General features: G+C 48.0%; 1 protein-coding gene across 1 annotated transcript in view; it reads right to left on the bottom strand.

The window, feature by feature from the left end:
• COG3 (component of oligomeric golgi complex 3) overlaps positions 1-24,229 on the bottom strand; it is a 234,030-nt gene that overhangs the window by 194,437 nt on the left and 15,364 nt on the right. The window contains exons 2-5 of the mRNA XM_075336880.1: positions 23,939-24,085; positions 22,242-22,303; positions 19,123-19,288; positions 17,802-17,876 (exon numbers count right to left, since the gene is read on the bottom strand). Coding sequence (XP_075192995.1) covers positions 17,802-17,876; positions 19,123-19,288; positions 22,242-22,303; positions 23,939-24,085 — 450 coding nt within the window. The remainder of the gene's footprint in view (positions 1-17,801; positions 17,877-19,122; positions 19,289-22,241; positions 22,304-23,938; positions 24,086-24,229) is intronic.

The following is a 24,229-nucleotide window of genomic DNA, read 5'->3' as shown; positions in this document are numbered from 1 at the left end:
GATGGGCTCATCATGGCAGCAGAGGGCCCAACAAAAGATCCAAAGTCAATCATTTTTGAGCTTGTAATAGTTTTAATATTTTTAGCCTTTTTCAATGCTTGAACCAGCGATGTATGTTCTCATTTTAACTCTTTAGTGAGCAAGCTAATTTTGACCTTAATGACCATGCCAAATTTTAGAAATCTGACCAGTGTCAATATGAGGCAACAACTCTGCTTCAATGGATCCGGGGAATCTGAGATTTTTTTTTTCGGGACACACTGTACTTTATGTTCGTGGGAAATTTAGGTCGATATTCTTTGAGTTTAATAATTTAAAAAAATAAAATAAAAAAAAAAAAAAAAAAAAAAAATATCGCAGTTTTCAAACTTTAAATTCTTACATCCTTAGACCAGTTAGTCATGCTATAGAAAATCAAACAACATTTCCTATATCTCTACCTTACACCTGCATCACTTTTCATTTGTAATTTTTATTTTGTCAGAATTTTGTTAGAAGGGTTAAAAGTTTAGCAGTAAACTTTTTTTATTTTTAAACAAAATTTACAAAACCTGTTCCTTTGGAGATTAGTTCAGATTTAAAAGGCCTTTGAGGGTCATATATATTGGGAACTCCCCAAAAGTGATACCAAATACTTCAAAACTGCTGCCAGGAAAATTTTAAAACCCTTCACATGCTACACAGGAATTAATGCAAAGTGGGGTAAAAATTATATATATATATATATATATATATATATATATATATATATATATATATATATATATATATATATATATATATATATATATATATATATATATATATATATATATATATATATATATATATATATATATATATCCTCTAAAATGTTGCCTTAGCCGTAACCGTTTCACTTTTACAAGGGATAGCACGACAAAATGGACAACAAATTTGTTCCCCAGTTTCTTCTGAACGCAGCGATGCCCCACATGTGGTCAGAAACCTCTGTTTGGACAACTGGAAGGGCTCGGAACGGTAGGAGAAGTATTGGAATTTTGGAAGGCAAATTTGGCTGAAATAGATTGCGGGTACCATGTCAGATTTGCAGGGCCCCTAAAAAGGTATGTAAAAAGCAGAAACCCCCACAAGTGACCCCATTTTGGAAGTTAGACCCCTCAAGGAAGTCAAGCAGGGTTATAGTGAGCATTTTGAACCTACAGGAACTACACAGAATTCAAGAATATTAGATAGTCATAGAAATGTTGCTTTGGGAAGTAAACTTCTTACTCTGCAAGAGAAAACACCAAAAATTGAGCCCCGCAGTTTGTTACCCACTTTCTTATGAGTGCGGCGATACCCCACATGTAGTCAAAAAGTTCTGTTTGGACAACCGGAAGGACTCGGAAGGGAAGGGGCACAATCTGAATTTCGGAAACTAAATGTGTCTTTATTTGGAATAGATTGTCACATTTGTAGAGCTTGAGTGGTTCAACAACGACAGAAAACCCCCATAAATGTCTCTTTGGTAAATTATATCGTTTAATGTGTTTATCTAGGGAGGTACTGAGTAGTTTGATGCAATCATTTTTATGCAGTTCGTGCATTACAAGTTTAAAAAAACTACAATTTGCATTTTTTTTTTTTTTTTACAGTCACTTATGATTTTTTTTGTATGCTCTGAGGACCACGCTTCAAATTTTATTGCACTAGTTTTTCAGTGCTCAGAAATACATCCAAGATGGCACCAGTGAGAGTACTGGACACATGGCTGTGCCAACAATAGATGGTGCCCCATCTGGTCTTCAGGGTAAAAACGGGTCGATTTCCAGGAGCCATTCGAAGCTTACAGAGACATGAAGCTATCAAACAAGAAAATCCTTCCAGGAATTATTACTCACAAAAGGGCAGCATGCCCCAAAAGGCACATTTACTGATGATAAAACTTGGTTGTCCTAACAAAACAGTCATCCCGCAATTGGATATATTGTAGCAGGAAGGATAGACTGTACTGGGGTGTTCAATATGTCGAGGAAAGTGCAGCCAACTATATGGCAAACATGATTTTGGTTCAAAGATGAAAAAACACCAGCAGGGTTACAATGACAGGTTCATCTGTCAAAGAGCCTGGTCATACAATGTCCGATTAGCTCCATTAATCCCTATATGAGGGACAAATGTGCCAATCGGTGTGGTACACCATAACAGGCTCCTGCCCGCCAAGGCAAGAAACTATGTGCACAACAAAAACAGTCCAGGATAAATGGTCACAAATGTTTATGTGATTGTGGGGTTCACAATCTGGAGTACATAGGCGTGGGCATGTGGAAGAGAATTTGACTGAATAATAGCTTGGTATATGAGTGATCAAGTCCTGGAATTGTGAAATAGGTACAATGTGTCTTAATGATAAAAATATAAAAATTGGGTTAATTCTCCTGCGCCAAAAAAGAGAATTTTGTTTACTTACCATAAATTATTTTTCTTATAGTTCCGTATTGGGAGACCCAGACAATGGTTGTATAGCTTCTGCCTCCGGAGGACACAAAGTACTACACTTAAAAGTGTAGCTCCTCCCTCTGAGCTTATACACCCCCTGGAGAACCAGATCTAGCCAGTTTAGTGCAAAAGCTGAAGGAGAATAGCCACCCACAAGTAAAAACAGAGCAAGAACCGGAACAACCGGAGACTCTGTCCATGACAACAGCCGGTGATAACACGCGGAACAAGAAATTGCCAACAGGCAACAGGGAGGGTGCTGGGTCTCCCAATACGGAACTATAAGAAAAAGAATTTACGGTAAGTAAACAAAATTCTCTTTTTCTTTACCGTTCCTATGGGAGACCCAGACAATGGGACGTCTCAAAGCAGTCCATGGGTGGGAATAAACAGAAAAACTAAGAAGTAGGCGGAGCCTAACTTCACAAATGGGCGACAGCCGCCTGAAGGATGCGTCTGCCCAAGCTCGCATCTGCCGAAGCATGAGCATGCACTTGGTAGTGCTTTGAAAAGGTATGCAGGCTAGTCCAAGTGGCAGCCTGACAGACTTGCTGAGCCGTAGCCTGGTGCCTGAAAGCCCAAGAGGCACCGACAGCTCTGGTCGAGTGTGCCTTGATCCCCGGCGGGGGAGGCACCTGAGAACACTGGTAGGCATCCGAAATGGTCGACCTAATCCAACGGGCTAAGGTCGGCTTAGAAGCAGAGAGGCCCTTACGCCGACCTGTGGTTAGCACAAAAAGAGAGGTGCACCGCCTAAGAGCAGCGGTGCGAGACACATAGATCCGGAGAGCACGCACCAGATCTAGAGTATGCAACGCTTTTTCAAAGCAATGAACAGGAGCCGGACAAAAGAAAGGTAGAGTAATGTCCTGGTTAAGGTGGAAGGGAGAGACCACCTTAGGAAGAAAGTCCGGAGTCGGACGGAGAACCACCTTGTCTTGATGAAAAACCAAAAAAGGTGACTCCGAAGAGAGCGCAGCCAAATCAGAGACTCTCCTGAGGGAAGTTATGGCCACTAGAAAGACCACTTTCTGTGAAAGACGAAACAAAGAAACCTCCCTGAGAGGCTCAAAGGGGGGTTTCTGCAAAACCGTGAGAACCAAATTGAGGTCCCAGGGATCCAAGGGCCGCCGGTAAGGCGGAATGATGTGAGATGCGCCCTGCATGAAGGTGCGGACCTGAGCCAGCCGGGCGATACGCCGCTGGAACAGCACTGACAGAGCAGAGACTTGTCCCTTGAGAGAGTTGAGGGACAGTCCCAGCTGCAGACCGGACTGTAGAAAGGACAGAAGGGTCGGCAAGGAAAAAGGCCAGGGAGGATGATCGGAAGAGCGACACCAGGACAGGAAAATTTTCCAAGTCCTGTGATAGATCCTGGCAGAGGAAGACTTACGAGCCCGAGTCATAGTGGAGATGACTTCAGGAGGGATACCAGAAGCCGTCAAGATCCAGGACTCAAGAGCCACGCCGTCAATCTGAGAGCCGCAGAATTCTGGCGGAAAAACGGACCTTGTGAGAAAAGGTCTGGACGGTCCGGAAGATGCCACGGCACCTCTACGGACAGATGGAGCAGAAGAAATGGAGCTTACAAGGCTGTTAATGTAAAAATATCCAAGTTTTTATTATACAAAATTCATATTATATTAAAATAGTTTCGATCAGTATAGAAAAAGTACATATACGGTGCTACATAGAGAAAAAGGTGAATTAGGTGAATTACCACACATAAGTGGGAGAGCAAAGGTGATAACACCCCAAATAGACATAAAGGGGCAAAGGGTCATAAATAAATATAGATGGCTGGCTAGTGACTATGGCGCCTCTGTCTTAGTAACAACCATAATTCTATATAGCCCAATCAGCATAGATCCATAAGGCAGGACAGAGATTTGCCAAATATCAGGCTAATCATGACAAAAGTCACAGAATGACTAACAAATATGGCACCCTCACCCTGGCTGGACACATGAGGTAGTGTAGCTCCCAGCTAGAGTCCTCTGGTTTTATGTAATATGTTTGATGCCATTGTTATCGCATTCCTGTGGTCTTATCTATAGGATGGCAAGGATACTTATGTATTGTTCACATTTCTCATTTCCAGCTATTAGCCTGTCCCGCCCTCTGGTTGCTGTGCGCGCTCCCATCGCGCAGCTTGTTGTCCCCGCTGCCTGCCCGGCGTCCCTTTTGGTGGGGGCGGATGCTGCGGACCCCTGGGCCCGGGGGTCCGCCGCGTCCCCCCTCACTGGATTGCCGGGGACGTGGTGCGGACTCTCGCCGTGCTTTGGCGTGCGCGCCGCCATGGCAACCTGATGGCTGATTGACGGACTCTAGCTGGGAGCTGTGTCCCGCCCTCTGATCTCCGTGACCCGCGCGCGCCGCTCGCCTTCCTTGCCCGCCCCTTGGCAGTCCTTTGTGGATGGGGGCGGCCTTGGAGCATGTGTCCTTTTGCTCCGGGCTCCCTCTCCCATTGGACGGCTGAGGGGCGTGTGATGTTGGGCGCGCGATGCGCGTGCGCGGCGGCGGGGATCCGATTGGCTGGGACACATTTTCCAGGTCATGGGCTGCCCAATGAAGTCTAGCGACTTCCGTTATAAGGTCCTTGAGCGGCAATTGCCGTACACCTTCCCTGATGAAGCCAGCAGATGTAAACCGTGCGAAACGCGCGTAGGAAGGCTCGTGGCACTGTCCTGGGACGCTCTGGTGTTCGCCCCTCTTCTTAACCATGTGTAAGTTATGGGTTCTTAGGGTCTTCTCTATGTGACTGGCTTTGTACTGGCGATCCCTATCCGGCATAAAACGGACTTATGCCGATTTGGCTACACTACCTCATGTGTCCAGCCAGGGTGAGGGCGCCATATTTGTTAGTCATTCTGTGACTTTTGTCATGATTAGCCTGATATTTGGCAAATCTCTGTCCTGCCTTATGGATCTATGCTGATTGGGCTATATAGAATTATGGTTGTTACTAAGACAGAGGCGCCATAGTCACTAGCCAGCCATCTATATTTATTTATGACCCTTTGCCCCTTTATGTCTATTTGGGGTGTTATCACCTTTGCTCTTCCACTTATGTGTGGTAATTCACCTTTTTCTCTATGTAGCACCGTATATGTACTTTTTCTATACTGATCGAAACTATTTTAATATAATATGAATTTTGTATAATAAAAACTTGGATATTTTTACATTAACAGCCTTGTAAGCTCCATTTCTTCTTCCTAATATTATGTGCCATATGGAGTGGCGTTGATTTTTGATGCGAGATGTGCTTTGGTTCAATGTTCTTGTGTCTCATGGACAGATGGAGCAGGTCTGGGTACCAAGCTCGCCTGGGCCAGTCCGGTGCAATGAGGATGACTCGACGGCCCTCCAGTCTGATCTTGCGCAGAACTCTGGGCAAGAGAGCTAGAGGGGGAAACACGTAGGACAGACGAAACTGGGACCAGTCTTGAACCAGAGCGTCCGCGGCGAATGCCTGAGGATCGTGGGAGTGAGCCACGTAAACCGGAACCTTGTTGTTGTGACGGGATGCCATAAGGTCCACGTCCGGAGTGCCCCACTTGCGGCAGATTGACTGAAACACTGTAGGGTGCAGGGACCACTCGCCACTGTCCACGGTTTGGCGGCTGAGATAATCTGCCTCCCAGTCTGGAATGTGGACTGCGGAAATGGTGGACTTGGAGTCCTCCGCCCATTGAAGAATGCGTTGTACCTCCAACATTGCCAGGCGGCTGCGTGTCCCGCCTTGGTGATTGATGTAGGCAACCGCTGTCGCGTTGTCTGACTGGGCTCTGATGTGCTTGCCCGCCAATAGGAGGTGAAAAGCTAGGAGAGCCAGAAGCACGGCTCTGGTTTCCAGCACATTGATCGAGAGAGCTGACTCGGACGGAGTCCAAGTGCCCTGCGCTCGGTGGTGGAGACATACCGCTCCCCAGCCGGATAGACTGGCATCCGTGGTGATTATCACCCAGGACGGGGTCAGGAAGGAGCGCCCCTGAGACAGAGAGAGGGGCCGAAGCCACCACTGAAGAGAGCTCCTGGTCTGTGGCGACAGAGCCACTAACCTGTGCAAGGAGGAAGACCGCTTGTCCCAACAGCGGAGAATGTCCAGCTGCAGGGGGCGCAGATGGAACTGGGCAAAGGGAACAGCCTCCATTGATGCCACCATCTGACCCAGCACCTGCATCAGGCGCCTGATGGAATAACGGCGGGGCCTCAGCAGAGAGCGCACCGCCAGTTGGAGGGACTGCTGTTTGATTAAGGGCAACTTCACAAGTGCCAGCAGAGTCTCGAACTGCATCGCTAGGTACGTGAGACTCTGGGTCGGAGTCAGAGTGGATTTGGGCAGATTGACAAGCCACCCGAATTGGGCTAGAGTGGCGAGAGTGAGCGAGACACTCCGCTGACAGTCTGCGCTGGATGAAGCCTTGACTAGAAGGTCGTCCAGGTAAGGTATCACTGCCAACCCCTGGAGGTGCAGAACCGCAACCACTGCTGCCATGACCTTGGTGAATACCCGAGGGGCCGTGGCTAACCCGAAGGGGAGAGCCACGAATTGGAAATGTTCCTCTCCGATTGCAAAACGTAGCCAACGCTGGTGTGAAACTGCAATTGGCACATGCAGATAGGCATCTCTGATGTCGATGGATGCCAGGAAATCCCCTTGGGTCATTGAGGCAATGACTGATCGCAGAGACTCCATGCGAAAATGCCGCACCAGAACATGCTTGTTGAGAAGCTTGAGATCCAGGATGGGCCGGAAGGAACCGTCCTTTTTGGGGACTAGGAAGAGATTTGAGTAGAAACCTCTGAACCGTTCCCGGGCGGGAACCGGCACAATTACTCCGTTGGCCTGCAAGGATGCCACGGCCTGAGAGAAGGCGGCAACCTTGGAGCAGGGGGGAGTTGACAGAAAAAATCTGTTTGGCGGGCTGGAAGAGAATTCTATCCTGTAGCCGTGGGAGATGATATCTCTCAACCACTGATCGGAGACGTGTTGAAACCAAGCGTCGCCAAAGTGGGAGAGCCTGCCACCGACTAAGGACGTTGCTGGCGCGGACAGATAGTCAAGAGGAGGCTGCCTTGGCGGCAGCACCTCCTGCGGTCTTTTGTGGACGCGCTTTTGGGCGCCAGTTGGATTTCTGGTCCTTGGCTGAGTTAGTGGACGAGGCCGAGGGCTTAGAGGACGACCAGTTGGAGGAACGAAAGGAACGAAACCTCGACTGGTTCCTGCCCTGGATAGGTTTCCTGGTTTTGGTTTGTGGCATGGAAGTACTCTTCAGTAGCTTCCTTAATAATTTCATCCAGCTGTTCACCGACCAAGCAAAAGGAAGTCCAGCAAGGTACTTCTTTGAAGAAGCATCTGCCTTCCACTCTCGAAGCCACAAGATCCTGCGTATAGCGAGGGAATTAGCCGAAGCCACCGCAGTGCGGTGAGAAGCCTCCAGCATGGCAGACATGGCATAGGATGAAAAAGCTGAAGCTTGGGAAGTTAAGGTAACCATTTCGGGCATAGATTCCCTGGCGAGGGAATGCATCTCCTCTAGAGAAGCAGAGATGGCTTTGAGAGCCCACACTGCTGCAAAAGTCGGGGAGAACGAGGCCCCTGCCGCCTCATATACAGATTTGGCCAGAAGGTCAACCTGGCGGTCAGTGGAATCCTTGAGAGGTGCCATCAGCCACCGATACAACGGTCCGGGCTGAGAGTCTAGACACCGGGGGGGGTCTACCTTTGGGGAATGAGCCCACTCCTTGACCACCTCAGGTGGAAAGGGAAAACTGTCATCAGAACTACGCTTTGGGAAGCGTTTGTCAGGACAGGCCCTAGGCTTGGTCACAGCGGCCTGAAAACTGAAGTGGTTAAAGAACACACTCTTTGCCCTCTTAGGCGAGGTAAACCGGTGCTTTTCTGCCAGAGAGGGTTGTTCCTCTGATACTGGCGGATTGAGGTCCAGTACAGAATTAATGGACGCAATCAAATCACTAACATCTGAGTCACTTTCGGACAGATCAATGGGGTAGATGGAGTTAACCTCCGAGCCCTCCGTAAAGGCATCATCCTCGTCCTGCGAGTCAGCTTCTGAAACAGAGCCGCGGGACGAGGAAGGAGAGGGAGCCCTGCGTCTCTTCTTAGAAGGAAGGGGTCTGGGACCAGATGATGAATCCTCTGAGCGCCGGTACAGAGAGAGCCCTAGCAGCAGAGGCACCCTGTGAAGGGGGCTGATGCATGTTCAGCAAAGTCCTGGACAGAAGTCCCATGGAGTCGGCAAAAGAGTGGGAGAGAGACCTAGAAAAGGATTCTACCCAAGCCGGGGGTTCAGCCACAGGAGCCGGAGCAGCCTGAGAGACCACTGGGGGTGCGACACCAGGCTGAGGCACCGTCAGGTTAGAGCAGGCATCACAATGTGGATAGGTGCTCGGTTCAGGCAGTAGGAGCTTACATGCAGTGCATACTGAATACAGCTTTGGGGCCTTGCTCCTCGTGTGAGACATGCTGCTGGAGTGGGGGCTCTGCCAGAATGACCCTCAGAGTATATACAGAGGTTGTGGCTTACCAGACCGCTGGAGCGGTGTTGTGTGCCCTCCAGATCCCGAAGCCCGGACCCCCAAGCACCTCAGCAAGGACGCTGCAGACCAGCGCTGTGATCGCAGGGAAAACGCTGAGAAAATGGCCGCCGGAGCGAAGAGAGGGGGCGGGACTTACTCTGGGAGCGGGATCTGGAGGGCCATAGAGACCTACAGGGGAGGAGACATGTACTCAGTGAGGAGTGTCCCTCCCCTGTGCAGAACGGCCGCCGGGCGGAGCCACGCTGTCCCTCTGCATGAATGACATGCGAGGGCAGTGAAACCGAAACTAGGCCTCCGGCGAAGCCGGGGCCTAAATTTGAGCAGTGCGGCCGGCGCGCAGGCACCATCGGCGCGGTTCTCAAACGACAGCCAGAGGACCCGCCGGAAATGTCACAAAACACACTCAGCACACTCTCCCACCATAATAAAGTACAGGGACCCCCAATATATAAACGTCTCAGGTACTTAGCTTGCTGAGACGCAGGGTTCCAAGTCCCTGGGGATGAGTGCTCCGGTCCAGCAGGATCCTGAAGGGCTGCGGATGGAGACCGGTCTCCTGCCAAGCATGGAGAACCGTGCTGGCTCCCACTTCAAGCCAGAGCCCAGGAGGGATGGTGAAGGAGCACGGCATGTAAGCCTCCAGCCTTGGAATCAACCTTAACAGCACCGCCGACACAGTGGGGTGAGAAGGGACATGCCGGGGGGGTCCAGATTTGGACCCGCTTTTCTTCAAACTGTTTCCAAAAATCAAAAATCAGATGAGAATGCATGTGTGGATGTATGCCTCCTGAACACAAAGCAATTAACTGGCTAGATCTGGTTCTCCAGGGGCTGTATAAGCTCAGAGGGAGGAGCTACACTTTTAAGTGTAGTACTTTGTGTGTCCTCCGGAGGCAGAAGCTATACACCCATTGTCTGGGTCTCCCATAGGAACGATAAAGAAAAGAGAAATGTGTGAAAACGCAAGAAGCTTGAGGATCTATATTTATAAAGAAGCAAGCAGGTATAAAAACACACTTGTGAAATGTGTAACGATAATCTTAATTACTCACCGGTAATGGGATTTTCAATAGCCCATGACAGCACCACATGAGAGATAGGTTCCGCCCACATCAGGACAGGAAACCCACTGATAAAAAGGCGGTACCTCTCCTCCACATCAGTAGGTTTTCAGAGCCAGAGAGGACCAACAAAACACAACAAACAGATTAATCATACCACCACCCAAGGAAAAACACCCATAACTAACACTCCCCGAAGGGTGCCCACAACCAGTGAATAGGGGGGGAACTAAGGGTGCTGTCATGGGCTATTGAAAATCCGATTACCGGTGAGTAATTAAGATTTTTCCCTGCCGCCCATGACAGCACCACATGAGAGATTTATATAGACCATCCACCTTAGGGAGGGACCACCGCCTGCAAGACACGTCTCCCAAAGGAAAGGTCAGTTGTGGAGGACAAGTCCAGCCTATAGTGCCGAAAGAAAGTCCCAGGAGACGACCAAGTAGCCGCCCGACAGATCTGGTCAATAGAGGCATCCGCCCTCTCTGCCCAAGACGTAGACACTGCTCTAGTGGAGTGCGCCCTTATGCCCGGAGGAGGAGTGGCGTCTTTAGCCGAGTACGCCAAACCGATGGCATCCCTGACCCATCTGGCCAAGGTAGCCTTAGAAGCCCCATGCCCCCTGGACTGCCCCTGAAAAGTGACAAACAGGACCTGAGACTTCCTCCATTCCCTAGTCCTATCTAGGTACGTGACTAAGGCCCTCCGGACATCCAACGTGTGTAACCTAGCCTCCTTCTCGTTCCGAGGGGGGTCACAGAGGGAAGGGAGCACGATCTCTTGGGACCGATGAAAAGGTGTAGAAACCTTGGGCAAGTAGAAGGGATCAGTCCGCAACACTACCCTATCATCCAGAATCTGGGTATAAGGGTGAACCACAGACAAGGCTTGGAGATCCCCCACCCGCCTGGCCGAGGTGAGTGCGACGAGGAGAAAAACCTTAAGGGACAGCAGTTTGAGAGGGACTTCCCCTAAGGGCTCAAACGGTGGCCCTGTGAGGGCATCCAACACTAAATTAAGGTCCCATGGGGGAACCCGGGGAGCCTGAACAGGTACCGACCTGGACTTAGATTTAATGAACCGGCAAATCCATTCATTCTGTGCCAGACTACAATGAAACAGTGCCCCTAAGGCCGATACCTGCACCTTGAGCGTACTGGTGGAGAGCCCCAATTCCAACCCCCTCTGGAGGAATTCTAGAATAGCCGAGATAGGAGGGGGGCCCTCCGCCCGAGCCCCCGACTGAAGGAGAAAGCGCTTCCAGACCCTACCGTAAATGGCCGTGGTGACCACTTTCCTACTGCGAAGAAGAGTATCGATTAAGCAAGAGGAAAACCCCCGTCGAGCTAGCAGCCGCCGCTCAAACGCCAAGCCGTCAAATGGAGAGCCGGGTCGGGGGGGGTGACGGACTGGGCCCTGGGACAGGAGATGAGGGGCGTCCGGGAGAACCCAAGGATCCACCAGAGACAGTGTCCGCAGCCAGTAAAACCATGCCCGTTTCGGCCAGAAGGGGGCGACGAGAATAACCTCCGCTCTGTCGGTCCGGATTTTCCGGAGAACCGAAGGCAACAGGATCAGGGGAGGAAACGCGTACAGGAGGCCGTGAGACCAAGACATCTGGAAGGCATCGAGGGCAACAGGATCGTCTCGGGGGTTGAGAGAGCAGAACCTGTCCACTTTCCGATTCGCCTTGGTAGCGAACAGGTCGAGAACAGGGGCACCCCACAGAAGCGTGAGCTTGCGAAAGACCCCCGGGTCCAAGGACCACTCCCCCTGACTGAGACAGTGCCGGCTGAGGAAGTCTGCCTCCTCGTTTTCCGCCCCCTTGATATGAAGAGCTGTTAAGGAGGAGAGATGTTGTTCGGCCAGCTGGAAGATGCGCATAGTCAGAGCCAGAAGAGAATGGGATCTGGTGCCTCCCTGATGGTTGACGTACGCCACAGTCACCCTGTTGTCTTAAAGGACCCGAACATGGCGACCTCTCAAGAAGGGGAGGAACCCCTCTAGTGCCTTGAGAACCGCCATGAGCTCCCTGTAGTTTGAGGACTGTCTGACCAACCGAGCGTCCCAGGGACCTTGAAGCACCTGTTGGCGCAGATGGGCGCCCCACCCCCAACGGCTGGCATCCATGACTATAGTGTCCGTGACCGGGGAAAGCCAAGGAACCCCCGTCCGGAGGTGAGAGGGGTCCTGCCACCAACCCAGGGAGTGCAAGGAGTCTGCAGACAGGGTCAACTTCTTCTCCAAACAGCCGCCACACAGTCTCTGAAACCGAAGGACCTCCAACTGGAGGATTCTGGAATGCAGTTGGGCCCACCATACCCCTGGGATGCAAGAGGTAAGAGTCCCGATCAGCGACATAGCCTGCCGTAAGGACATGCCTGGGCAACTCCTTAGGGTATGTGCGCACGTTGCTTTTTACCTGCTTTTTACCTGCTTTTTTGCTGCTTTTTCTTCTGCGCTGTTTAATGCCAAAATGGATGTGTTCTTCTATTCAAGCAAAGTCTATGGGAATTTGGGTTTCTTGTTCACACTATGTTGTTCAAAATGCTGCCTTTTTGTGGCAGAACTTTGGTCAAAAACTCAGCTTTGCAGTGCAAAACCCAAATGGCAAAAACAATTGACATGTTGCTTCTTTGAAAAGCTGAGTTTTTGACCAAAGTTCTGCCACAAAAAGGCAGCATTTTGAACAACAAAGTGTGAACAAGAAACCCAAATTCCCATAGACTTTGCTTGAATAGAAGAACACATCCATTTTGGCATTAAACAGCGCAGAAGAAAAAGCAGCAAAAAAGCAGGTAAAAAGCAGGTAAAAAGCAACGTGCGCACATACCCTTACGGAAGAGATTAAGGACAAGATCCTGGTGACCTTGTCCACCGGCAGGTGGCACAACTAACTTGTGGAGTCCAGGACGAGACCCAGGAAGACCTGACATTGGAGAGGCTGGAGTCTGGACTTCCGCAGATTCACCACCCACCCCAGACCTTCCAGGATGGTGATGACCCTGGTCACATGAGCCGCACAGAGAGACTCCGACTGACCCACTATCAGGAGGCCGTCCAGATACGGAACGATCAATATGTCCTGTTCCCTGATATGTGCCATGACCTCTGCGAGGACTTTGGTGAAGATCCGCGGGGCCATGGAAAGCCCGAATGGCAGCGCCGCGAATTGGAAGTGTCTCAGCCTCCCGGAGACGTGTAGTGCGAACCTGAGGAACCGCCAGTGAGCCGGAAAAATAGGGATGTGATAATAGGCGTCCTTCAAGTCGAGGACCGCCATAAAACACCCTGGATACAACAGCCTGACAGTTGACTTCATGGTCTCCATTTTGAAGGCTCGTTGCACCAGATGCAAATTCAAGCTTCTCAGGTTGAAGATGGTGCGGAAGGTGGAGTCCGGCTTCCGAACCAGAAACAGAGTGGAGTAAAAGCCGTCCCCTTCTTGACCTATGGGGACCTCCTGAATGACTTTCCTTGAGAGGAGAGTTAGCACTTCTACTTCCAAGGCCATCTGCCGCTCTGGGGACCGCAAGTATGTTATTATTAGAGACCCCCGAGGGGGTGAACGGAAGTCCAATTTTAACCCTTCCGCCAGAATCTGAAGGAGCCACTTGTTGGAGGAGATTTCCTGCCATGCATGGAGGAAGAGGGACAGCCGGCCCCCTACCTGATGACAGGCGTCATTGAGAGGGTTTGGGCTTATTATCCGGAGCGTCCTGCTTCACTCCAGCGTGCTGCACAGCAGGGACAAGCCTTCCAGCGGCCGCCGTGAGTGCGCACATCCCTGGAGCGACGCCGGCCCGAGCTCCCGCTCCAGGCCCGTGCCTCACCGCCGCAGAGGTCTGAGACCGAGGGGGGGTGCAGCCAGGCCCGAGCACCGGCTTCAGGTAAATACCAGGCTTCCACACCGGGTCGGACCTGGGACAGCAAGGGGTTGTCCATACCAGGACAGGAAACCAAACTGATGTGGAGGAGAGGTACCGCCTTTTTATCAGTGGGTTTCCTGTCCTGATGTGGGCGGAACCTATCTCTCATGTGGTGCTGTCATGGGCGGCAGGGAAAAAATACCATGTTTTTCGGACTATAAGACGCACCCTGGTTTTAGAGGCGGAAAATAAAATTTTAAGCAAAAAAATGTGGTCATGACACACTATTCTAGGGCGAGGATCTGCTGCTGACACTTATGGGGGTAATGTTCCCAAATTCTATACTAAAAGGTACCCCCATCCTGGTAATGATCCTCTTATCTTGTATATATGGCCCCCTTCCTGCTATATGGCCTGTATCCTATTATCCTATGGCACAGAAAAAAAAAATAAACCTTTATACTCACCTTTCCTCACTCCTTGCAGTATCGTTCGTTCTCCTATCTGTATCAGCAGCAGCGTCGCTGACCTGTGTGGAGCCGGTCACAGTTCTCCTGCAGCATCGCGATCTCTTCCTGTCTGCAGCCTGCTGATGTTTGTGGAGCTGTGTGCGTACAGCGATGCAGTCATCGCTGTGCGCACCGCTCTCTAAACAGATCAGCTGGCCGGCAGACAGGAGGACATTGCGAAGCTACAGGGAACGGTGAGTATACTTATTCACTGCACCCCCTGCTGATAATGATGCACAGGGGGCAGTGAATATAATCACACCAGGCTGTAGTTGCTAGGGGTGATCACACGGGCCAACTGCTAATTATGTGCGCATCACCCGCCCACCTGCCAGCGCCGGCTTCAGCGCTGAGAGATGATGGGTGGGAGGATGCAGTGCATATGAAATGAGCGGGCCCACGTGGTCATGGTAGGCGCTGCTGCAGCCTGCTCGTGCCCCTGATGACCGGCTCCACCGCAGCACCCTCATTCCCTGCAACCATGCCCTACATTCAGACTATAAGACGCACCCCCCACTTTCCCACAACATTTGGGGGGGGGGGGGAAAGTGCGTCTTATAGTCCGAAAAATACAGCAGTATAAATACCTCTGCACTAAAAGAAAAAAAAAAAAAACAAATAGTCCAAAGAGCAACGTACAACATACACATTAACATTTGGTTAAAAATTAGTGACTGGTACGAGTGAACCCAAAAAACGGTCATACAAGGATAATGGTAATTCTGTATGCAGCAATAACATATGCTATTATTCACGTAACTCAGGAAATAAATGGTACACGTCCTCGAGAGGCAGCCATGATGATTCAGACTATGAAATAGCTGCCTTAGAATAATGATCTGATATATAAAAAAAAAAAAAAAAAAAAAAAAAACAACATATGCTAGTGTCCCAATACGAAAATAAATTTCATCTGAAGTGGCCGTGGTACACTCACCCCATTGAGATGAAAGTCCAAATGTTAAAATGATGGGCGCGTGCAGGGAGTCTCAAATTTCCAATGAGAAGACGTCCAAAGACAGAATTCATCGGTTAAAAAATGTGACGTGCAAGCATGCGGTGTAGCTAGCAGGATGCCCCGGCTGACGCCATTCCTGGTGGTGAGAACAAGGCACTAGTGCATGAATGGCATGTGACGTCACACAGACACCGTACGGGAACCAACAAGGCCCGCAAAGGAAGTCCCATACTGCATACTCACGGCCACGTGACTGCCATTGCTGGCTCAGACACCGGTGAATTCTCAAAGCACGATCAAATTGAGTATTCACAAGACTTATGGATTTAGACTGGACGACCCCTTTGATGATGATAATGAGGTCAATGACAGCACAATACTACTGAAGTAGGCAGGTTATTCTATATCTAATCTTTGTGAAATACAAAGTCTCTAAACAAGTCCCATTTCTTTATATTGCAGAAGTCTCACTCTGCAGTTTCCTACTCACATCAGCAAATATGTATAGTCATTCTGCCATATTATTAATGAAATACAGGAGGATGAATCTGGTATTATCTAGACTAGGCATGCACAACGTAGACCCCACATGCGGCCCACCAGAGGTTTTGTGCAGGCCACGGACCTGTCTGCAAAGGCTGCTCCCTTCTTCCTATATATTTGCATTTTAAAGCTGAATACATTTGATCACTTTGGCACTGGGTCTAGGGCAGACGAGCTCCTATCAGCCTCAGCGTGCAGCAGCGTTATGAGGTCAGCACCATCTGATATGTCTGGCTGTAATAAGCGCTCTGTGGAAAAGGGGGGGGGATAGGTTTATGGATACTAACAAGCCACAATATGTGAGGGAGTGGTAATTGCTAAAGGGGGCACAGTATAGCAAGGTCATGCAAAAGGCTAGTGTGAGGGGAATATAATGAATATAGGCAGTTTGGGTGGGGGGGTGATAGTATGGAGATGCTCATTGTGGGGGGGGGGGCATTCTGGAGAGGCTCAATGTGGTGGTGTAACAGTATAGAGAGGTGCAGTGTGGGGACAATATTACAAAGAATGGCTGTATGGGGGGACATTATAGTGAGAATTATATTATTGAGAGGGGCAGTGGGACTTTATACAGAGGGTCAGTGTGAGGGGAATATTATGAATAGGGGCTGTTTGGGGGGGGATAATTTGGAGAGGCTCAGATTGGGAGGGACAAAATGGAGAGGTGCAGTATAGGGGGACATTATGAAGAGTTATAATTATAGAGAGGGTCAGTGTATGGGATATTTTGTTTAGGAAGCACAATGAGGGGCAATTATTTATTCAGGGGCGCAGTATGGGAGATATTTATGGTGCAGTATAATGATACTTTTATTTTTAAGGGCATTGTCAGGATGTGCTGCTGAATACGGGGAAGAGGGAAGTCTGCAGAGACAAGCTGTGAGCATGAAATCTCATCATGGCATCTGTAGTGACAAAAGGGACGGAAACTACAGAGATGTTGTTGTCTAAAAGGTACCTGGATGTAAATCATTATTTGTAATAATGACTACGTCTCATCTGTACTGTGGTTCCTGTACTGTTTGCAGTTTGATGATACTTTGTTTTATCCATTCATTGGGTTTTTCTTATTTAACCTATAAACTTATGTGATTTCTGTGATTTTAATACTTTCAATAACAATAGTTTGGTTTTAGTGCAATCTGTTTACTCAATTTTTTTGGGTGTTACATTATTAGTAGAAGTATTTTCACTATTTATCAGAAGGAGAAACTTTGACATATTGATTTTTCTTCAGTTTCTTACTTCTAATATTGTGCCTAATGAATTGCTGGTTGTTACTGATGATGGTTGGTAACAACTTCCAGCAGTTCCTTACCATTGTTAAAGGACATACTGAAAATTGTAGGTTCAAGCATTCTTGTGCTGATGGTGGTTCCGGCGCCGCATTTGTGTATAGATAAATCTTTTGGCGCCGCATTTGTGTACTGATGGTGGCTGTGGTGCCACACTCATGTATAGACGGTGGTTCTGATCTTCTACATATGTGGCAATCATGGCTATGTTAAAACTGATTTTCAAATCTCTAAGTTTTGAGTATTTTTAGGAGGTAGATATCTGCTCCAAAAACTCAATTTAGGCTAGTGTGTGTTTACATTGATTGTTTTTTTGGAGCATAATCTCTCCAGATCCTCTTCAAATACTTAAAACTTGGATCTGGTGGTGATGTACTAATACACCTACAGTGATTCTGATAATGTATTCATGTAAGTATCGATTTAAAAAAAATTGCAGCCCTTGGGATTGATTCAATATGGCAACGTGGCCCTTGGACCAAAAAAAAAAACAAAACATGTTGTACACCCCTGATCTAGAGATTGCAAATACTCACGGTGCTAATATTTTCTAGATCATTAAAGTATGAAAGTTTCTGTTGAATGCTCTCGGCGAGGTTGACGAGTTCAGACTGAGGAGAAAGAAGAAACAACAATGAATCGAGGATCACAGTGACGTTATTTGTAAAATAGAAATACTCAATGTAATTCCTAACTCACAGGTTTTGTGACGTATCAGCGACTTCGCTACCAATATCGCTGTGTGTCACAAGCAGCAGCGAGCGGGCCCCTACTGAGAGGTCACTGATCGTTACAAAACTATCAGGACCATTTTTTGCTTGTTTGTCTTCCGCTGTGCAGCATGCATCGGCGTTTTTGACGGGAGACCAGCGATCTGAATGTGCAGGCAGCCGGCGTCTGGCAGCCTGTAACCGGCGGTACGCTGGTAACCATGGTGCACATCGGGTAACTATGCAAAGCGCTTTGCTTAGTTACCCGATGTGTACCATGTTTACCAACGTACGCTTGTTACAGGCTGCCAGACGCCGGGTCCCTGCACATGTAGCCGGGGTACACATCGGGTAACTATGCAAAGCGCTTTACATAGTTACCAAACGTATACCCTGGCTACCAAGCCCAGAGTCGTTACACTGGTCTCTGATCGCTATGGAGATCTGCCTGATTGACAGCTCACCAGCGACTATGTAGCGACGTTCCAGCGATCCCTGCCAGGTCGGATCGCTGGTTGCGTCGCTACGTGTAACGGGACCCTTACTTTGCTCCAGGCGGATATATCTGCCCCAAGTTTACAATGTATTTATGCTATAAAACTATCAAATACCCTTAATTTGTCTTTTTTGTCCTTTGAAAGCCACATTTACCCAAGATAATTCCAATGCAGGTTTATCAAGGTTTAAGGGTTTACTTAGCGATAACAAGAGTGGATCCCAATAAGAAAAAAAAAAAAAAGCTTCCTGAAATTCTCATCTAGGACAATGGTGATGTTTTCATACGGATAATACTTGTGTTCTATTTCAGTGAAATCCATAGGTATTACATAAATTATCAGGCAGGTACCATTTTCTTCCCACTTTGGTCTCCTAGACTGATAGTTCTCTCCCTACATGTATGTGTATATAGGAAAAGAGCGGTCAGTCAAGCTAAGAAGGTGGGGAGAAGAAGCCATGGCGTCTTGGAGTAGGCATCCTAGTCCTTGACCAGAGTTTAAAACTATGTTTTACCTGAAAAGCAGCAGTGTTTCAGATTAAAAAAAAAAACAATAAACACACAAATGACAGCAAAAGTGGAGCCAGTCTGGATTTATGCTGCCCGTAGCTCAGGCAGTAGGATTCAGCTAACCCTATAACTCATGCATACCTGCTCCTTGAGAAGCTGCTCACAGGCTTCATGTAATGTCCCCGTTTTTGTGGATACAAACAAGTACTGCTTCTGTAGAGACTCCAGATGCTGCAGAGCAACATTCACATCGTTCAGTATGGCATCGCACTGGTCCTGGAAGCCGGAGAGGTATTCCCTCATCTCCCTACAAAATAAAAATTGTAAGTACCTTTATTTAATGAAATAAAGCAATATGTTCAATCACAGATAGCCGGAAGTAACCCTTGTCAGATGAAAATCCATCACCAGGTTTTTCCACCTAATGTTAGAGCAGCATGATGTACAGACAGACTCTGATTGCAGTGAGGTGTCACTTAGAAAGCTGCTTGCTGTAGTTTTGATAAAATCACTGTTTTACCAGCAGGAGATTATAACTAGACAATGCGTAAACCTGATGCAAGGCGGTCTTCCAAATTCATGAGCTCTGTATGAGCCCCCCACCCCGCAACACCACTTAGGCTGGTTTCACACTACGTTTATTTAACATCCGTCCATAACGTTTTTTTAGCGGAAAAGCGGATCCTGCTTTTACAGCAAAAAACGCATGCTAACGCATCTGTTATTTTGCAGGATCCTGTCACTGGATGTTTAGGGGCGGGCATTGGAGTCATGTGATCGGGAGTGAGGGGAACTAGACTGGGAGCCGGCTTCTAACAGCTGCAGACGCTGGTAACCAAGGTAAACATCGGGCTTGGATACCCGATATTTATCTTGGTTACGAGTGTCTGCAGCTGCTAGGAGCAGGGCTGTCTGCACACGTAACCAACATAAACATCGGGTAACTAAGAGAAGTGGTTACCCGATATTTACCTTGGTTACGAGTGTCCGCAGCTCTCAGGTGGGAGAGAGAGGGAGGAGAGGAAGGGGGAAAGACAGAGATAGAGAGAGAGAGGGTGAGGGAGGGAGGAGGAGAGAGAGACAGATCACGCGAGACTGGTTCTGGGCATGCTCAGTACTTTCTGGGCATGCTCAGTACAAAAGCAGGATCCTGTCTATCAGCACGCCAGCGTTCACCTGCGTTTGCGTGCTGTTTAGTCAGGATCCGGTGACATGCAGTATTTGGACGCAGCTCAAAAACGCTACAAGTAGCGTTTTTGAAAGATGTTAAAAAACTGCAAGTCGCTGGATCCTCACTATAACGCACACAAACGCAGGTGAAAGCATGTTAACGCGAGTCCATTGCAAATGCATTGAAATGAAAACGCATTTGCACTGGATCCGCTTTTCCGCTAAAAAAACGTTATGGACGGATGTTAAATAAACGTAGTGTGAAACCAGCCTTAGGCTAGTTTCACACATTCATCTTTTCACCGGATTGGTGGATCCAGCGCACTCCAGTACAGTGTATACAGTACAATGGCAGCGCGACAAGCTCCGGTCACATGCTGTCATGTGACCGGAGCATGTGACACGGAATTTTTCGCGCTGCAATTTGTACTGTATCACACTGTATTGGAGTGCGCCGGATCAGCAAATCCAACGGCCCTTATTGCGAACTTTGTGTACACTGTGCATAGGCAGAAAGCTGCCAATCAGTAGTGTGGGAAGGGATATACAAAGCTCAGCATTCAGAGAACTGCTAGATCTGCAGCAGAGAGCCCAGTAATGGAAACCCTGATTCCAGCAATGTATCTGCCCCTACATCATGCTGCTCTCATATAAGGCACCTAAAATCTTGTGACAAGATTTCATTAAAGAGGGATTGTCCACTAAAGAAAAAATCCCCCCTATAGAGCCCAGTGTAAAATAAATAAAACATGCTCACCTCCTGTACCAGCGATGTCAGTGCCTGCGGTGTCTGGGCCTCGCATGACTATTGTACCAGAAGAGCACCACAGGCAATCCACAGCTGATAATATGCTGCACTTCTCAAACTTCCGTCAAAAGGTCCAAAATGTGTCAAAGAGAAGTATGAACACAGCAATCCATTCAACCGCTGATTAACCGCAGTGCTCATATAGCATAACAATGTCACGCAAGTCTCAGGAGACCTGGTGCGAACATCTTTGGAAAAGCGCCAATGTGAGAAGTGTCGCTTATTTGTATTTTAATTACACTTGGAAATAGTTTTTAAGAAGGGATCTACCGAATAGTGGATAACCCAATTTAATAAATGAGCAGAGGATTCATGAACATAATAAAAACAGAAGCTCCACAAAAAAAAAAGGCCTCATGGGTATAGTAGGATATTGATCACGAGAGAATTTATAGGAAAAGCCCCACTCTATCGATCCTACAATGTAATCTCAGGCCCAGGCTCCATTTAGGGCACACTGCTGCATTTTATATTTTTAGTTTGCTACCAAATATGATACATGTAGAGTAGAATTAGGACTGTACCCTCCTGTTATAGATATTCTATGAAATATTATTTACAATGTAATTGTCACAAGTCACAGTCATGTGGTTTCTGGCAATACAACGTCACAGCATTTGGCTGCGCAAAATGCTCCCTGATTTTCTATTGTCCTGCTGTTAGTATTTATTGTAATAGGTAGCTTTCCTGCTGGGTTTTCATCTCTTCCCAGCGGAGCCCTCTTTCCATCAAGCTGCTATCAGTATTCTCCTTGTGTTTAAATACTCCCATCCTCCCAGGACTGGTGCTGGTGATATTATCATTCCATTCAAGCTCTGGTTGCAAGCAGGTGGCTTGTGCTCATGTGTGGTATCATGGCTGAAACACTGCTGAACTTCTACCGATGTCATCTGTGGTGTCATAAGTAGTTCATGCATTTTTTCCCTGTGTACTCCTTGTGTCTTCTTTAGTGTTTAGTGGGGATGAAAAGAGCTCATCAAACCAATTACCTATTTAGAGCCCAGCACTTGGGATACCTAGGGTCAGGTATCTGGTTTGGAGCATAGCTGCAGAACCTATCTAAGGTGGTAAGGGAACTCAGGGACCAGCAGTAGTTTGGTCAGAGATCGCCATCTCCTCCTTCCCTAGACACAGGTTTCCCTTCCCTTTCGCTTGGTGCGTCCCCGTACTTAGCGTGACAGTAATAGTATTTAAGTTTTAGTAGTATTTTTTTCGATTCATATAGCTGCTGGTGCTAACACTATTACATGCGGATGATCTGTCCATTGTCACAATACCACACCTGTACTTTGCTCCTTCATCTTGATCCATGTGGGTCTGTAACTGGGCAAACCAAGAAAAGAACTGCAAAAAGAGAAAGAACGTGAAAGTCAGAAGTGACCACACACCAAAACAGGCTGCATATCATTTCCAAGACGGCTGCTCATAATGAAATGAATTACAGGGGTTCTGCAGTTCTGTTCCCTTCTGCGCGGATGACATCAAATCTGCACATAGCTGGTGGGATACGAGCACGACAGGCCGGTATTGTGTGTGTCCTACTTAACAGGCTCGTCATGATCAGCACCACTCACCTCCTGATACAGAAAGGGTAGTGCAGCGGAAACCCTTAAAATGAATGGCAGCTCCATTAACGCGCCCGTGTGCCATCTGGCTGAATGAGGATTAGGGAGAGAATTGTGTGCTGGCATTCTCCAACCACTACTATCTCGAGCACTTCAGCAAGTCTAGGCCCGGAAGCCCTCCAATAAGGCCTTCATCCCATCGCCTACTCATCCTTCAAATTAGAGACATTACGGAGGCGCCAGATGAGAGGAAGCTTAGGCCTAGGTTTCCATGTGTAATTTGTAAGCAGTGGTGTGTAGCACAGCCGGTCATTCATCCATGGATCCAGGTGATCCCAGGTGAAGAACTTGACTTATGTGCTATACCTGAACTTGCTCCACAATGAAATATGGGCAATTTTGCCATTCATTTCCCTGCTTTATGGCACACTACTGCCCTACAGATAACATGTGAGGCCAGATTAGACTATGTTCACATGTTGCTTTTTTGCAGCTTTTTGTCTGCTCCAAGCCTGCTCTATTGGCAGCAAAGAGGATAATACGAAGAGCAGGTATTTCTGCATTTTTTGCTGCTTTTTTTTTGGTGCAGATTGTGTCATTTATCTGCACTACATATTTAATAAAGTTAGTTTTATTCACCAAAAACGCATGGTTGCAGTTTTTTGCACGGTCCTTGTGTTTTATGATAAAAAACACGGCAAAAAAACATCCCGCCCACCTCCTTCCTTCCGCATAGCCGGCGGGAGCCGCGGGACGCAGGTAAGCTGAGTTCATCATTCCCGGGGTGTCACACGGAGCAATGTGTGCTGCCCCGCGTACGATGAACAACCGGTGCCATGTAAAACAAACAATATTTTAAAACCTAGCGACGAGTACACGACTCACGATTTGTGAGCAATACTGCGTCACTTGGAGGTGTCACAGGAGACGACGTCGTGAACGATGACGGATGTGCGTCACGAAAACCGTGACCCCGACGAAGCATCACACGATAGCTCGTCTTGTGTAAAGCCCCCTTAGAGTTGGGGCTTTTTGATTTATGCACTTTGACATCAGTTTTCTCTACACAAATCGATATCTCTCTGCTGACAATATAGCCAGGAGGTGACACAAACCCTGCTTAGAATCACTACTTTGTTATACGGGTGACCATGTGGCTGATGACTACGGAGACTAGTAGGCCTTGCTGTGACTACTGGAAAGTGGGAAAAGGACGAGAGGTTTCCTGCTTTTACGGTTCACTGAGGAAGGTGGGGACTGAGGATTAAACTGATCACTAACTAGAGGGGGTCAGGATTTGTGGGTTCAGGTGTGCTGTATGGATTTGACTGTAGGGGGATTGGAGATAGTGGGAAAATCCAGTCCTACTCTGGGCGACTACTCAGGGATTTCCAGCAGTAATCACCAAACCTACTTGCTGTGCAGTTTCAATGCGATCGTCCTCCATTCCAAGTGCGGAGAATCCTTGCTGTAAGATGCCTTCTGTAGACTCTGGAACAGCTCCTGATAAGCTTACAGTCAAAGACGTAGAGGACAAGCTGCATAAGTCTTCTATGGGGAGCTGAAAAAGGGATAAAAGAAACCAGTTATGTATATAAAGTCTATTCACCTCTGCACGCAATCTAAACGTTCACTAAGAGAATCACTATGTAAAAAGGTGAGTGTTATATATAAATGACTTACACTGAGTAGATCATGCACTGCA

Source organism: Anomaloglossus baeobatrachus, chromosome 2 (genome assembly GCF_048569485.1).
Source record: "Anomaloglossus baeobatrachus isolate aAnoBae1 chromosome 2, aAnoBae1.hap1, whole genome shotgun sequence".
NCBI lineage: Eukaryota > Metazoa > Chordata > Amphibia > Anura > Aromobatidae > Anomaloglossus > Anomaloglossus baeobatrachus.
Note: the sequence above shows the minus strand (reverse complement) of the source record. Positions and strands in the feature narration are given on the sequence as shown.